General features: G+C 37.8%; 1 protein-coding gene across 1 annotated transcript in view; it reads left to right on the top strand.

Annotated features, from left to right (window-relative positions):
- The window catches only part of SLC13A1 (solute carrier family 13 member 1), a 97706-nt gene that overhangs the window by 56446 nt on the left and 23650 nt on the right, over window positions 1-17610 (top strand). The window contains exon 7 of the mRNA XM_012474117.2: window positions 1440-1591. Within this exon, the coding sequence (XP_012329540.2) occupies window positions 1440-1591 (152 nt within the window). The remainder of the gene's footprint in view (window positions 1-1439; window positions 1592-17610) is intronic.

A 17610-nucleotide genomic window follows, 5' to 3' on the forward strand; every position in this document is an offset into this window, starting at 1 on the left:
CCACTATGGGCTTTCAAGCAGGCCTGATCTAGGGGTTAAGAGAATGATTAACTTTCAAATTTGGGATTCTTCTTATTAAATAGGGCACTGTTTATTTCAACTACTGAAATAAAGCTGTTCTTCTGACTAAACGTAACTGAAAAACTATTAATTAAATGAAGTCACCAGAAAAGTTATTGGTTCTTCTTTGAATTTCACCATAGGAATAGGAAGACTCAAACCAACAAAGTGTGTTTACAGGGTCATGGGTGAGAGAAAGAATGAACTTGCTTTTGGCTTACACCCTAGAAAGTCGTCTCTTAAACAAAACACTTACAGTTGGACTAGTGATTCCCCAAGTGAAACCGTTTCAAGATGTACCACTGTCCAAAGTATAACTACAGGAGGAGGTGACTGAGGTGGAACAGAAGTGAAAATTGTTGCAAGTGAGACCAAAAATCTGTGACACCAGGATATTTGAAGGGCTATTCATGAACATAGTATAGTCATTCAGTCACTGACAAGATTTGGAGTAAGGAAGATGATTGTGTGCTGAGTGCAAATGTTATCTTAAATGACAGCAGTGGGTGACGAGGACATTGGAATATAATGGTCAAAGGAATGGGGAGAGAAAGAGATATCCAAGTTATATGATCCTTAAAGAAAAATGGATTTATTTTTGTGTGAGTAGAGGATCAATGTTCTGGACGAGAGAGTGGGGAGCAAAGAGGACACTGACTTTATCTCTCAATGCTGAGGTGTATGGGATTGAAAACATTCAATTTCAGGAGTAATATCCTCTGGGAACCATTCATTAACATGCGTAGGTGGGGAAACGCTTCCAAAAGAAGTTTAGGGTTGTATTGACTATGTGCCAGTATCAACAGAAAAATAATGAAAAGCTTTGGGAGTAGTGGTAAGAAGGGAAGACATAAGGGAAGAGTTTGGTACAGGACAAGAAAGAAGGATGAGGAAATGAAATTTGGTTTTTAAAAATATTTCAGTGGTTTAAGTTTAGATACTTTTATTGCTACATCTCTATTGATGGAAAGATAAATGCTGTATTAGTCAGCTCACATCATCATAAAAAAACACCACAGACTAAGGGGCTTAAACAACAAAAATTTATTTCTCACAAATCTGGAGACTGGATCAGGGTCTGCCAGGGTCAGTGTCTGGTGAGGCCTCTCTCCTGGCATTGCGGACAGCCACCTTCTTGTAGCTTTCTCCATGGCAGAGAGAGAAATCCTCTTATAAGGACACAATCCCATCAGACCAGGGCCACATCCTCATGACCTTAACTAACCTTAAGTACCTTCCAAAGGCCCCATCACCAAGTACTACCACATCAGGAGTTAGGGTTTCAACATATGAATTGGTTGGGGTGGTGGGACACAAACATTCAGTCCATAACAAATCTAGAACAGTTCTCATGGTACTTTTTTGTTGTTGTTGAACAGAACTCAGGCATGGGAACCAAATATCGAACAAAGAAGGACCACATGTTATGTAAACTTATGTGTTTGTGCATTGCTTACTCTTCTACTATTGGGGGACTGACAACAATCACTGGTACCTCCACCAACCTGATCTTTGCTGAGCATTTCAATACGTAAGTAACCTTATTGGATTGGTGATTTAACATACGGGCAGCACACAAACTATAAAAATTATTCTTACCTGATTCAGAGAATTCAAGTACAGAGATGTTATTTTAACTCTCTTTTGTTTCCCTTCAGGACATCTATAGGTCTACGGACCTTCCTTTGTACTGAGAGTTAAATATTCAGGGCATAGTGAATTAACTTGTGCCAACAGATTTCCCAGGTCAGCTCAGAGGATGTAACTCTTGGCTGACCACTCTAAATAGGCAGGGAAAACGTTTTTCATTGAAAACAATACCACAAATGGTAGTTAACTAAAGTGAAAGGAATTACTTTGTTGGGACAATTTGTGTAGAGTTTGGGGACCAATATTTGAACTTAAATAATGAATGGTGAACAGAGGTATTAATTACAGAAGGCTTGGCTTTGAAATTCAGAAAAGAGGTGAAAGATTGAACAATTACAATAAATGTCAGTAATAGTCTACAAACAAATATATGACTCTTAATATGTTTGGAACTGTGATGATAATCCAATGCAAAAATGGAGACTCTGTGGACACAACAGGTAGAGCACTTGGGTTAAAAAATCCTCAATTTGCAGGTACTTACATTGTGAATTACTTTACTTATTTATTTTTTTGAGACAGAGTCTCACTCTGTCTCCCAGGCTGGAGGACAGTGGTACAATCTCAGGTCACTGCAACTTTCGCCTCCTGGGTACAAGCGATTGTCGTGCCTCAGCCTCCCTGGTAGCTGGGATTATAGGCATGCACCATGATGCCCCACTGATTTTTAGAAGACATGGGATTTTGCCATGTTGGCCAGGCTGGTCTCAAACTCCTGGCCTCAAGCAATTTACCCGCCTTGGCCTCCCAAAGTGCTGGAATTATAGGCATGAGCCACTGCACCCAGCCACATTGAGAATTTAACAACAACAAAAAGGTACATGATTCTCCCAAGACTTAATTTTTTTCATATGTAAAATAGTCACAGTTTATAGGTTTATTATGAGAACTAAATGAAGTAAACTATGTAAAAATATTTTGCACTATGTATCATTGAAACAATAGTATGAAAGTCCATGGTGTCATATGAGCATTCAGACTGGTTCCACTAAAAGAACAGATAATAATCAGGATTCTAAGAAGATGGACAGGATTGAGAAAGCCTAGGAACAGGATGTGGGTTCACAGAAAAAATAGAGTTCAGAGGCAGGAAAACTACTCTCTGAAAAGTAGATTCATAGACGTTGTGAATTCTCCGAAATTATTTGCAAAATGTTGTGCTTGAATAGATTCTCTAAGAAATCCATGACTCAAAGAATGTCAATCTCCTTTCTAGAAAGAATGGGTGTTTGTGTTCAAAGAACGCTGGTATGGAAGTTTAGGATCAATATTACACAGACCTCTATGAATATTGTTTCTATGAATACACATCCATCATATACACTCCAATTACTGAGTTAGAAAGAAAACTTTAAAAGACTTTTGGTTTATAAATAAGAGACTTCTGAAATTCACAGTACCAGAGAGGATTTATCCAATGTATCCTCTAATTCAAGACAGGAAATGCACCTGATCTCTTTTTGAAAATGACTTATATCATTTCTCATGAATTTTCCAAGGGAAGAAATTCCACATTGTAGTTCCCCTCTGTGAATTTCTTTTTCTAGTATCTAGGCCAAATTTTTATGCTTCATCTTGGTTGATATTAGAGAACTGCTGGTTTCCATCATTCCCATGAAATTACTTGATACAGTCAAAGTAATTCATATTGAGGTTGTTTTGGTCTTGTGATCTTCCAGAATATATCAACCAAAGTTTGTTTTAACTTTTACTTATTGAATGCACTAATCTATTTGTAATGACAGATTAAGAACATTATAGCATTTTGAGCAAAAGGTTTTAGTAACTATTTTCACTAGTTGTTTAATCTGTTTTTCCTAATCATGGAGATTTGCTGAAAAAGTCCTTTAAATTTAGAGAATGCTTAAAATATACTTTGAAACATAATGATGCTTTTCTTCAAAAGGTTGTCTTTACATTAGGAATTACATGCAAACTGGAAAAAACTCAAAGAGTCCTTTTATGATATAAAATACTGGAATAGAAGGGAAAATAACCTTATGTGAAAAAATATAATTGATAGTATTAAACAAGTGAGATATTTATTGAAGTTTTGCTTAGATGTTGGCCCTACAAAACATGGTAGCATCTCAAGGCAATAAAGAAATGGAATGTATTAAATTTTATTGGAAAATATTATAGAAGCTTAAAATTCGTGTGTGTGTGTGTGTGTGTACTTTTTCAAATCTTTGGAGCTGGAGAGAAATAGCTCTTTATCTACATATCCACTACAATAATGTCGCCTTTTACTCTTGATACCACTTGTCATCTTTTAGAGTAATACCAATGATCCTTTTGAACAATTTCATTTTGGATCCCTCTCAGCTCCAAAGGAGGCATAAAACTTCAGAGTTAATGGCTTCATATCACTGACATTTAGAGAAAGGTGTCATCTTACAAATAAACTTAGAGGAAGAAATTATGTAACATATTTTGAAGCCTTATATTTTTATTCTTTTGACATACATATAATGTTTTACATACAATCTCTTTGTATGTAATGTATATATGTAATAATATTTACAATGTATTTTATATTTTTTTACATAAAGGAAACAAAAACAATCAATTTTGAGAAAGCTAAAAGTTATTCAATACAAATAAAAACAGACCTCCATTCATTTATTCAATTAACAAACATTTCTTGAGAATTGGCAATGTGCAATGCACAGTTTTGAATTATATTGTAGAATGCAAGAAAGAAAACCTGCCAGGAAGAATATTCATCTGGTTGTCTAGACAAAACTTACATATGAGAAAAACCACTAAAATGTAAAAACCTAGAAACATTTATTTTTTGACCTATAGGTGAGAAGGTAGAGAGATGTATTGAGCTCTTGCCAGATAATTTACATACATTATAGTGTACCTATATCCTACATCCTTTCTATGAAGGTGGTATATAGTCAGTGATTAAAAGCATATGCTCAGGAGTTAAAATGTCTGTGTTCAAATCCCAGCTTTTTCATTCACCAGCTGGGTGACTTTGGACAATTATTAAGCTCTCAAAGCCTGTTGCCCTTCCAAACAAATGAGGAAAATAATATGATCTCTCTCATACAGGACTGTTTTGAATTTTGCATAAAATAAGTAGCACTTAGTGCCTAGCACAAAGTATGGGCTCAATAAATGTTGGTTGGCCAGGTGCAGTGGCTCACACTTATAATCCCAGCACTTTGGGAGGCCAAGGTGGGTAGATGGCTTAAGTTCAGGAGTTCAAGATGAGCCTGGACAACATAGCAAAACCCTGTATCTACAAAACATACAAAAATTCGCCAGTATGGTGGTGTACACCTGTAGTCCTAGCTACTTAGGAGGCTTAGGTGGGAGGATGGCTTGAGTCCAGGAGGTAAAAGTTGCAATAAGCTGAGATTGCACCACTGCACTCCAGCCCAGGTGACAGAGTGAGAACCTGTCTCAAAATAAAATAAATAAATGTTGGTTATTGTTACTACTAGAGTTGAGAAAGTTGAGGTTCAGCTTAGCAGATTGAAGACCAAAACCAAAGGCTGCCTCCTTAAAATTTACCTTCCTGGAAACATCACAGAAGAGTGTCTTAAAAGAGGGCTGTAGTTATGTGCCACATACCTTGGCTACTACAGAAAATGCGACCATATGACTTGGAATAATCTTAAAAGAGGTAAACACCACATTTATGGAGAAAAGGAATGAAAATAATTCATTAAATCAAAGTACCAAAAAGTCTGCATTGGGTGTTTTAGGGAGGCGTGACATAGTCTGTGCATGTTTTGCATAGTTTACAGTATGCAAATTGGCGCTATAAGAGTCTGGAGACAGGAAACCAATTAGGAGTCTGTGATCAAAGTGCCGATGATAAAAGGCAGAACTAGGCTAGCTGTGAAGTGATAGAAGGATTTGGACTCAAGACACTGCAAAATCAGAAGGGTGTGAATAATTAGTTATGAGGATTTAAGGGTAAGGAGGGCTTAGGGCAACTCTGGGGACTTTTGTCCATAAGGTCAGATAGATAGTGATGACATGAACTTCTTGAGAAGACATGGGAAAGTTCAGGTTCACTGGAGATATCGATAAATTTGAATTTGGATACATTTAAATGCCTGGTGTGAACCTAGCCACAAAGTGACTTTCGGCAATCATTTGCAAATGCCTTATTTGAGTTAGTTATAAATTTGAGTATCTATATAGGCAAATATTAAATTTTTGAGCATGAAAATGGTCACATATGAAAAAATGTTAAAAGAATTGAGACATGGATAGATTCTTATGAAATACTGTCATAACGAAGAGGATGAGCAAAGTTAATTGAGGTAGGAGAGGAATCAGAAGTATATAGTACTTTGAAAGCCAGAAGACCATTTTCAAAATGGAAGATGAGTCAGGGATTGTACAGTGATAGAAGAGAGGCATGTAGGATGATGGCTGATGTTTATAAAGTATGAAATATTTCTGACATGCTTATTCTTAGAATCTGGCAGTAGCTGTGGCACCTAAATTCTTAAATTCCTGCACTCCTCTATTGTTAATTCACCATTAGCTTTAATAAATCCTTGCAACAGGGCATTCTGGAAATAGTCTTTGTTCTATTACCTCTTGTTTTAATTATACAAATTCATTACATTTTTCCATGAGGAAAATCCTGTTTGCTTAATGCTCTCTACCTGATTGTTATCCCTTTTTGCTCCACTGATACACTCTTCCAGTCACCAACTAATATTTTCTAACACTACCGTTAATAAATACTATCCTGTAATGAAGCTATTACTTCCTACTTTAGTTCTTGAAAAATCAGCCATTTTGTTCCATTGAACTCATCGCTGGAGTTGCCCCAAAACCACAGCAGGGGAACTTTTACAAGGGAGTGCCCCAAACAGTCCTGAGATGGTGCTGATTGTGATTCCAAAGAAAGAAGAATGAAATACCAGGGTGATTGGTACAAAGCATGTATTAGCAGAACTTACAGAGTGCAATCCTCTAGAGGAACAATGAGAGAAAAGGAATGTTCTACCTGGGTGTGTCCACTGCAAGGAGGTCAGGGCATAGAGTTTAAGGAATCTGGCTTCTTGGGGCCAGGGCCAGTTTCTTTCTAGCAAACCTAGATACCTTTATCAGTGCCTGGGAATGTTCAAGTCCCCATTTTGGGTTCAAGCCTGCCAGGAAAAAACCTGCAGATGTCTGGGTTACACAAAAGTCAAAGCACTCTAATTTTCAGTCAGGACTCAGAAAGGAAGCAGAGGGAACTGGGGGACCCTACGCCAGCCAACTCTGTCAACATCTTTCCCTACTTTTATGAATTCAATACCATTTGAAACTCTGTTATTTCTTAACCACCATTTTTATCTCTTTTTATAATCATAACCTATGTTTATACTTCCATAAGCTTGTCTTATCCACACACGCACATTGAGGATTACACTATCACCCTTGACAATTACTAGCTTGTAATGGCTGAATGAATTCTTGTCTTATTCTTCTTTTAGCCCACAAAGGACACAAGTAGGTGATTTTGTTAGTCTGTTTTGTGCTACTATAAAGGAACAACTGAGACTGGGTAATGTATAAAGAAAAGAGGTGTATTTTGGCTCATGGTTCTTGGGGCTGTACAAGCCTGACACCAACATCTGCTCAACTTCCGGTGAGGGCCTCAGGAAGTTAGCAAAGGCAAAAGGGAATCACATGACAAGAAAGCAATGTCTTTTTAACAAACAGATCTCCTGTGAACTCTACTACAGAAAGGGTGCCAAGCCATTCATGAAGGATCCACCCCCATGACCCAAACACCTCTCACTAGTTTCCACTTTAAACATTGGTGATCACATTTTAACGACATTTGATGCAAATAAACATCCAAATCATACCAGTGATCAATAAACATTGTTTGAGATGAACTGTATTAAGATATAATGAAGTACTAGTTATTCTTGGGAATCATTTAAATAACTGAATTATCTTTTAATATAAAAACAAATCTACGAAGGGAAATACTATTATTAGAGACAATTACTACTTTCATAGTAGAGTGGTTTTGATGCATCAATCTCATCAAACAAATACAACAGCTATTGGTTAAACATACACACAAAAGATCTACTGAATCAAGAATGGAAGATTATCACAAAATTTCACAGCTTGCTAATTACCAAAGTATATTTTTTAGTTTATAGGTATCAGCTGTGAAATCTATATGTAGAGAAAGTGGGTTGGAAGAAAGTTACATCACTAATTAAAGAGGAAGAAGATAAACCAGTTAGAGTTGACCCTTGAACAACACAGGTTTGAACTGCATGGGTTTGCTCATATGAAGATTTGTTTCAATAAATGCTGTTGGCTCTCCATATCCACACGTTCCCCATCTGCAACCAAACGCAGATCAAAAATACAGTATTTTAGGGCTTTGGAACCCATGGATACAGAGAGCCAACTTTTCATGTATACATGGGGATTATACTGGGCCGACTCCAGCAGTTGAGTATTTCTGGATTGTGGCAACTGTGGGGGTTCCTAGAACCACTCCCCCTCACATGCGAGGGACAACTACCTAGCAATAAGCACTTTCAAAGATTACTATGATTTTTCACTGTAGAAATGAACAATATATATTTCTCAGTAATAATTATTCTGGTACCATGGGAGAAATTTGGACATGGCAGACTTAGACCTCAGTTCAGATTTCAAGCCCGCCATATATAAGCTTAACTTCTGTGACTATTAATTTCCTCATCTGTAAAATGGGAGTGATACTAGAACTTGCAACATTATTGAAATAATCAAATGCCATAATGCCCATATGGCTCTAGCAGAGGGTCTGGCACATAGACACTTGTCAATAATGTTAGCTGTTGTTTTGCCACTGCTTCTACTTTTGCCATTGCTGTTAAAAATCTCAGCCTGGGCCGGGCATGGTGGCTCACGCCTGTAATCCCAGCACTTTGGGAGGCCGAGGCGGGTGGATCACGAGGTCAAGAGATCGAGACCATCCTGGTCAACATGGTGAAACCCCGTCTCTACTAAAAATACAAAAAATTAGCTGGGCACGGTGGCGCGTGCCTGTAATCCCAGCTACTCAGGAGGCTGAGGCAGGAGAATTGCCTGAACCCAGGAGGCGGAGGTTGCGGTGAGCCGAGATCGCGCCATTGCACTCCAGCCTGGGTAACAAGAGCGAAACTCCGTTTCAAAAAAAAAAAAAAAAAAAATCTCAGCCTGGGTCATGAATGATAAATAGTTAATATCTTGAAAAAAATCCTCTGGAAGAACACACATACAAAATGAAAAAGTAGCTTTATCTCAGAGATAATCAAAACTGTCATTAGTCAAATGGTCTATAATTGGTGTGGACACTAGCATACTGTGACCTTTAATGCCTAAAATCTGTTCCAAGGCTATAAATTTCCAAGACTACATTCGTTCTTTTGAAGCCATGTTCTGGGTATTTCATGGGTATTAAAGTTATTTGTTGTTTTGCAGTGGGGCATAAGTTGCATATAAGTTACATGCAGTGACAACGACTCTTCCTAAGAGTCAACCTTGATGCATAAATGTGCTTTAGGTCAAAGCACATCTCCGTGTTATGGGGCAATCATTTCTACAGTTGTTTAAAAATGCCATGAAAACATAAAGTTTATACTCCAGCCTGTGGATGTTTTGTAATATATATGGCATTTTCTATATTCACCTGGCAGCTGAAATTGAGGATATGGTGGTTTAATGAACAGAGGTTGTATTTTAAACTCCTCCTGGGTTAAAAATCCAGTTTGACTACACAATCTGACTTTAAGCAATCCACTTAGTCCCCTAAGACTCAGTTTCTTTCTGTGTAAAATAAAAATTTAATGCTTTCTTCACATGACTTTTTTTTTTTTTTTTTTTGAGACAGCGTTTTGCTCTTGTTGTCCAGGCTGGAGTGCAATGGTGCGATCTTGGCTCACCAGTTCAAGTGATTCTCCTGCCTCAGCCTCCCAAGTAGCTGGGATTACAGGAATGTGCACAATGCCCAGCTAATTTAGTAGAGACGAGGTTTCTCCTTGTTGGTCAGGCTGGTCTCAAACTCCTGACCTCAGGTGATCCACCCACCTCGGCCGCCCAAAGTGCTGGGATTATAGGTGTGAGCCATTGCGCTCAGCCTAGGATTTTTGATAGAATTAAAAGTGCTTAGCTCATCTGCTCATTCCTACATTTCTACCTAACTTCTAAAACTTGTAGTGCCCCAAGGTGCATTTCCAGCTTCTCTTCTAAATCTTCATTACTCCTTAAATTATCATACCCATTTCCATGTTTATAATACCATCTATATGCTGATAACTACCAATTTTATATCTCTATCCCTGCCCTCTCCTCTGAATTTCAGACTTACTTATCTAGCTGCATTCCAACATGCCACTTCAAAAACTGAGAGACATCTCAAATCAGCACACCTCAAAACAGCATGCTTGATCTGCCACCTCTCTCCTGCCCTCTTGCCAACCTGACCTTCCCCTCAGACTCCACCATTTCAATATATGACATCTTTTCTCCATTTCCTGTGTTTTATTCCAAATATATCTAAAATCTATTGCCTTCTCCTTACCTTCACATGTAAACTAAAATCGACTCCACGTTACCCTACTTCCAAGGAACTCTGTCTTCTACAAAGTTTCCCTGTGTATTTCTCTTCTACTGCTACTTTGCAAATGGCAATCAACCTATTGGCATAAAATAGCACATATTTATCTCATTATTTTTGTGGGTCAACAGCTCAGGCAGAAAAGGGCAGAGCAAGACGGTGGAATAGAGGCTCCTTGGATAGTACCCCATGTAAGGACACCAATTTAACAAAGGACACCAATTTATCATCTATCTATTTACAAAAAACACCTTCAAAAGAACCAAAAATCAGGTGAGCAGTCACAGTAGAACCTTTTAATTTCATATAATTGAAAGAGGCACTAAAAAGGTAGGGAAAAAACAGTCTAAAATCATAGATGATGCTCCTCCCTCATTCCCTGGCAGTGGCAGCATGTTGCACAGAGCATTCTCGTGCTGTGGGGAGAGGAGGAGCACAGCAATTGTGCAGCATTGAAATCGGTGCTGCCCTGTCATAGCAGAAAGAAAAACTGAACCAAACTCAGCCGACGCTCACATGCCGAGGGAGCATTTAAACCAACCCTAGCCAGAGAAGAAGTGCCCATCCCAGCCGTTGGAACTTGACTTCCGACAACCCTCGCCACTGCGGGTTAAAGTGTTCTGGGGCCAAAAATAAACGTGAAAGGAATTCTAGGCCACAAAATCTACAACTCATAGTCCTGAAGGGTCCAGAGCCAGAGGACTAGTGTGGGGGGAATGTATTCTATTGGGATACCAGACAGGGCAGCTAAGGGAGTGCTGACATCACCTCTTCCTTAACTCCAGGTTGCACAGATTGCAGCTCCAAAAAAGACTTCTTCCTACTGTTTGAGGAGTGGAGGGGAGGGGAGGGGCAGGGAGGGGAGGGGAGCGGAGGGGAGGGGAGAGGGGAGAGGGGAGGGGAGGGGAGGGGAGGGGAGGGAAGAGTGGGGAGGACTTTGTCTTGCATCTTGGATACCAGCTCAGCCACAGCAAGATAGGCCACTGGCCCCCTTTGCAGGCCCTAGCTTTGGGACAACATTTCTAGACACACCCTGGCCAGAATGAAATCTGCTGTCTTGAAGGAAAAGACCCAGTCCTGGCAGGATGCATCACCTGATAACTAAAGAGCTCCTGGCCCCTGAACAACCAGCAGCAAGACTCAGGTACTACATCAAGGGCTTTGGTGAGACTCTAAGAGCTGCTGGCTTCAGGTGAGAATCAGTGCATTCTCAGCTGTGGTGGCTACAGGGTGAGGCTCCTTCTGGTTGACAAAAGCAGAAGGAAAAGTAAAGGAGTCTTTGGCTTACACTTTAGGTACCAGCTTGGCCACAAGAGTGTAGAGTACCAAGCAGGTTCTTAAGGTCTCTGATTCCTTGACTTGGCTCTTGGATGGCATTTATGGACCTGTCCCAGGAAGGAGGGGAGCCCACTGCCCTGAAAGGTGAGGCCCAGGCCAGGCAGAATTCACACAAGCTGACTGAAGAGTCCTGGAACCTTAAAAGAACATCAGTGGTAGTCTGGCAATGCTCCCCATGGACCTGTGGTGGCAGCAGACACAGATGAGCTTTCATTGCCTCTGGAAAGGGGAGGGAGAGTGGGATGGAGTGTGTCTTGTGGTTTGAGTGCTAGCTGAGCCACAGTACATTAGAACACCAAGCCTCACCCTATACACAAAAAATAAAAAGTAAGAAACTAAATCATATCACTAGAGAAAGTCACCTTCACTATTAAAAACTTCCTTTTAGTGAAGGAAGTAAAGATAAAGGAAAACAAAGACCACAAAACAACCAGAAAACAAATAACAACAAAGCAAGAATATGTCCTTACTTATTAATAGTAACATTGAATGTAAATGGACTAAACTCTCCAATCCAAAGAGTGGTTACATGCTATAAAAACAAGATCTATTGGACAGTTGCCTGCAAGAAACAGACTTACCCCATAAGAACACAAGTTGACGAAAATAAAGAGATAGAAGAAGATATTCCATGCCAATGGAAACCAAAAAGGAGTAGGAGTCACTATACTTATATCAGACAAAATAGATTTCATGACAAAAAGTATAAGAAGAGACCAAGAAGGTCACACAATATAATAATAAAGGGGTAAATTCAGCAAGAGGATTTAACAGTCATAAATATATATGCAACCAACATGGGAGCTCCCAGATATATAAAGCAGATATTATTAGAGCTAGAGAGAGAGAGAGCGAGACCTCAATACAATAATAGCTAAAGACTTCAACATCTCACCTTCAGCATTAGATAGATCTTCCAGACAGAAAATCAACAAAGAAACATTGGGCTTAATCTACACTATAGACCACATGAATCTAATAGATATTTACAGAACATTTCATCAAATGGCTGCAGTATACACATTCTTTTCCTCAGCACATGGACCATTCTCAAGGAGAGATCATATGTTAGGTCACAAAACAAGTCTTAAAACATTCAAAAATTGAAATAATATCAAACATCCTTTCTAACCACAATAGAATAAAACTAAAAATCAATACAAAAGGAATTTTGGAAACTATAAAAGCATGTGGAAATTAAACAGTATACTCCTGAATGACCAGTGGATCAATAAAGAAATTCAGAAGGAAATTGAAATATGTTTTGAAACAAATGTTAATGGAAACGCAACATACCAAAATCTGTGGGATGCAGCTAAACAGTGCCAAGAGGGAAATTTGTAGCTCTAAGTGCCTACATCATAAAAAAAAGAAAAACTTCAGATAAATAACCTAATGATGCATCTTAAAGAACGAGAAAAGCAAGAGCAAACCAAACCCAAAGTTAGTAGAAGAAAATATAAGATCAGAGTAGAATTAAGTTAAATTGAAATAAAGAAAATAATACCAAAAAATCAATGAAAACAGAGTTGGTTTTTTTTAAAAATGTTAAACAAAATTGGCAAATCTTTAGCCAGACTAATTAAGAAAACAAGAGAAAAGATCCAAATATGTCAAATCAGAGATGGAAAAAGAGTCATTACAGCTGATATTGCAGAAATTCAGAGGATCATTAGTAGCTACTATGAGCAGTTATATGCCAATAAATTAGAAAACCTAGAAGAAATGGACAAATTCCTAAACACGTACAACCTACCAAGACTGAACCATGAGGAAATCCAAAACCTGAACAAACTAATAAGAAGTAATGAGATTGAAGCCATAATAAAAGTCTTCAAGTAAAGAAAGGCCTGGGACCCAATGCCTTCACTGCTGAATTCTTCTAAATATTTAAAGGAGAAATAATATCAATCCTACTCAAACTATTCCAAAAAATACAGGAGGGAATAATTCCAAACTCTACGAGTCCAGTATTACCTTGGTACCAAAACTAAAAAAAGACACATCAAAAAAAGGAAAGTACAGAGAAATATCCCTTATGAATATTGATGAAAAAATCCTCAACAAAATACTAACAAACTGAATTCAACAAATACATTAAAAAGATCATTTATCATGACCAAATAGCATTTATCCCTGGGATGCAAAGATGTGTCAATATATGCAAGTAAATTCATGTAATAATACATCCTAACAACAAATGATATCATTTCAATTTATGCTGAAAAAGCATTTCATAAAATTCAACATCCCTTCACAATAAAACCCTCAAAAATGGATAAGGAAGGAAAATACCTTAACATTAAAAAAAAGAAGAATCTGTATACAACAGACGACAGACCCACAGCTAGTACTGTACTGAATGGGTAAAAAACACAAAAGGTTTTCCTCTAAGATCTGGAGCATGAAAAGGATGCCCACTTTCAACACTGTTATTCAACATAGTACTGGAAGTTCTAGCTACAGCAATCAGACAAAAGAAAGTTAAAAATGCACCCAAATCAAAAAGGAAGAAGTCAAAGTATCCTTGTTTGTAGATGATATGATCTTATATTTGGAAAAGACTAAAGACTCCACCAAACAACTATTAAAACTGATAAATTCAGTAAAGTTGCAGGATATAAAATCAACAAACAAAAATCAGTAGCATTTGCATATGTCAACAGTGAATAATCGGAAAAAGAAATGAAAAAATAACTCCATTTATGATAGCTACAAATAAAACTAAGTATCTAAGAATTAAGCAGAGAAGTGATAGGTCTCTGTAATAAAAACTATAAAACATTGATGAAAGAAACTGAAGAGGAGATATTCCACGTTAGTGGATAAGAAGAATGAATATTGTTAAAATGTTCATACTACCTAAAGCAATCTACAGATTCAATGCAATCCCTATGAAAGTATCAATGACATTTTTCACAGAAATGGAAAAGAATAATCCTAAAATTTATATGGAACCACAAAAGAAGCAGAATAGCCAAAGCTATCTTTAGCAAAAGGATGGAAACTATAAGACTCACATTACATGACTTCTAATTATACTACAGAGCTATAAAAGCACGTGGAAATTAAACAATAATAATAAAGTAATCAAGAAGCATGGTACTGGCACAAAAACAGATGCAGAGACTAATGGAACTGAACAGAGAACTCAGAAATAAATCCACACACCTACAGTGAACTCATTTTCAAAAAAGGTGCCAAGAATATACACTGAGGAAAAGACAGTCTTTTCCATAAATGGTGTTGGAAACACTGGATATCCATATGCAGAAGAATAAAACTAGACCCCCTATCTGATGCCATACACAAAAATGAAATCAAATAAATTAAACACTTAAACCTAAGACCTCAAACTATGAAACTGCCACAAGAAAATATTAGGTAAACTCCCTAGTACATGGGTCTGGGCAAAAATTTCTTGCATAATATCCCACAAGTCCAGGCAACCAAAGCAAAAATGGACAAACAGCATCACATAGAGTTAATAAGCTTCTGAACAGCAAAGGGAACAATCAACAATGTGAATAGAAAATCTACAAAATGAGAGCAAATATTTGCAAATTTCCCATCTAACAAAGTATTAATAACCAGAATATATAATGAGCTCAAACAACTCTACATGGAAAAATCTAATAATCCCGTTAAAAATAGGCAAAATATTTGAATATATATTTCTCAAAAGAAGACATACAAATTTCAAACAGGCATATGAAAGGATATTCAACATCATTGATCATCAGAGAAATGTAAATCAAAACTATGATGAGATATCATCTCACCCCAGGTAAAATGGCTTTTATCCTAAAGACAGGCAATAACAAATGCTGGTGGGGATGTAGATTAAAGGGAACCATCACACACTGATTGGTAGGAATGTAAATTATTAGTACAACCACTATGGATAGCAGTTTGAAAGTTCCTCAAAAACTAAAATAGAGCCACCATGTGATTCAGCAATTCCGCTGTGGGGTATATACCCAAAAGAAAGAAAATCAGTGTTTGGAAGCTATATCTGCACTCCCACGTTTGTTGCAATACTGTATATATTAATAATGGCCACAATTTGGATGCAACCTAAGTGTCCATCAACAGATGGATGAAGAAAATATGGTACATATATACAATAGAATAGTGTTTTGCCATAAAAAAGAGATCCTGTCATTTGCAACAACGTAAATGGAACTGGAAGTCAGTATGTTAAGTGAAATAAACCAGGCACAGAAAGACAACATCACATGTTCTCACTTATTTGTGGGATCTAAAATCAAAACAATTGAACTCATGGAGATAGAGAGTAGAAGAATGGTTACCAGAGACTGGGAAAGATAATAGGGGTGTGGGTTGAAAATCGGGGATGGTTAATGGGTACAAAGTTAATAGAAAGAATGAATAAGACCTAGTATTTGATAGGATGACAGAGTGACTATACTTAATAATAATTTAATTGTACATTTTAAAGTAACTAAAAGAGTATAATTGGATTGTTTGTAACATAAAGGATAAATGCTTGAGGGGATGGATAACCCCAATTCCATGACATGATTATTACACATTGAATGCTGTATCAAAACATCTCATGTACCCCATAAATATATATACCAACTATGTACCTACACAAATTAAAAATTTTAAGAATTTTTTTTTTTTATGGTCCAGGCAAAGGTTAGCTGGGTTCTTGCTTAGGATAGTACCAGGCTGAAAGCAGGGTAGCAACTGAGCTTGTAACCTAGATAGGGGCTCAGGGTCTTCCTCCAAGCTCATTGAGGTTGTTGGTAGAATTTAGTTCCTTGTAGTTTAATTACTGAAGGGTCCTCTTTCTTGCTGGCTGTTGGCATGGGGTCTTTCTCAGCTTCTAGAGGCTGCCCTCAGCCCTTGCTACAGGGCCCCTTCCTCTGACAACAGGATATCTTCTTCAGGCCAGGAGGAAACTCTCTTTTAAGGGCTCAGCTGGTTAAGTTAGGCCTGCCCAGGATAGTTCCTGCTTTTGATTAACTCAAATTCAGTTGACAGGGACTTTGATTACCTAAGCAAAATCCCTTTGCTTTTTTCACTGGGCAACCTAATCATAGGAGTGATTAGGTTGACATCAACATATTAGGTGATCATCAACATATTCATAGATTCTGCCCACACAGAAGAGAAGGAGATTGTACAAGGCATGTACACCAGGAGGCAGGAATTTGGGGAACATCTTGGAACTCTGCCACCACATCCTGAACATCACACACTGTTTCCACTCTTGTCACCTTCAATCCTGAGAATGCATCCAGGAGCCAATCTGTTCTATGTCAATTACTAATTAGGTCATGTCACATTACTAACTTACTATGTACCAATTAGTCCTTATTGCATTTGTAATAAAATCCAAATCCTTTTGGACTGGCTACAAGGTTACATATGATCTGATCCCTACTGGCGACTTCTTTCATGTCACACTCAGCTCACTACCCACAGCCACAGTGGCCTCCTGTCTCTCCACAAGTGTGACAAACTCATTTTTAACTCAAGGGCTTTGTACTTGCCATTTCCCCTGTCTGGAATGTTGTTTCCTGGTTATTCACATGACTGACTCCTTCTTGCTATTTAGATTTCATCTAAAATGTTACCTTCTCTTATGACATTATATAAAATTTCCTTTTCCCCAATAACTTTTTATTGCATTATTCCATTTTATTTCCTATTTTGTTATATGTTTACCTGTTTATTGACTGTGTGTTCCACTTCAACATAAACCTTATGAGAGCCTCGACCAGGTCAATCTCATTCACCACTGTGTCCCCAGTAGCTTGGAGAGCACCTGGCATTTGGTAGACAGCAAACAGTGTTGGGTAGAAGAAAAGGATTTCATGAGGATTACATCTCTTAGCATAGTTCATGATACAAGAAATCTGTATTTGCTTTAGACACATGTTTGAAGTCTCTTCACTTGCAGGATATGAGAAAAGGAACATCACAGCAAAAGAAAACCCTTAGAGTATGCC

This window comes from Aotus nancymaae, unplaced genomic scaffold (genome assembly GCF_030222135.1).
Source record: "Aotus nancymaae isolate 86718 unplaced genomic scaffold, 86718_ANA_hifiasm-v0.15.2.pri h1tg000002l, whole genome shotgun sequence".
Lineage (NCBI taxonomy): Eukaryota > Metazoa > Chordata > Mammalia > Primates > Aotidae > Aotus > Aotus nancymaae.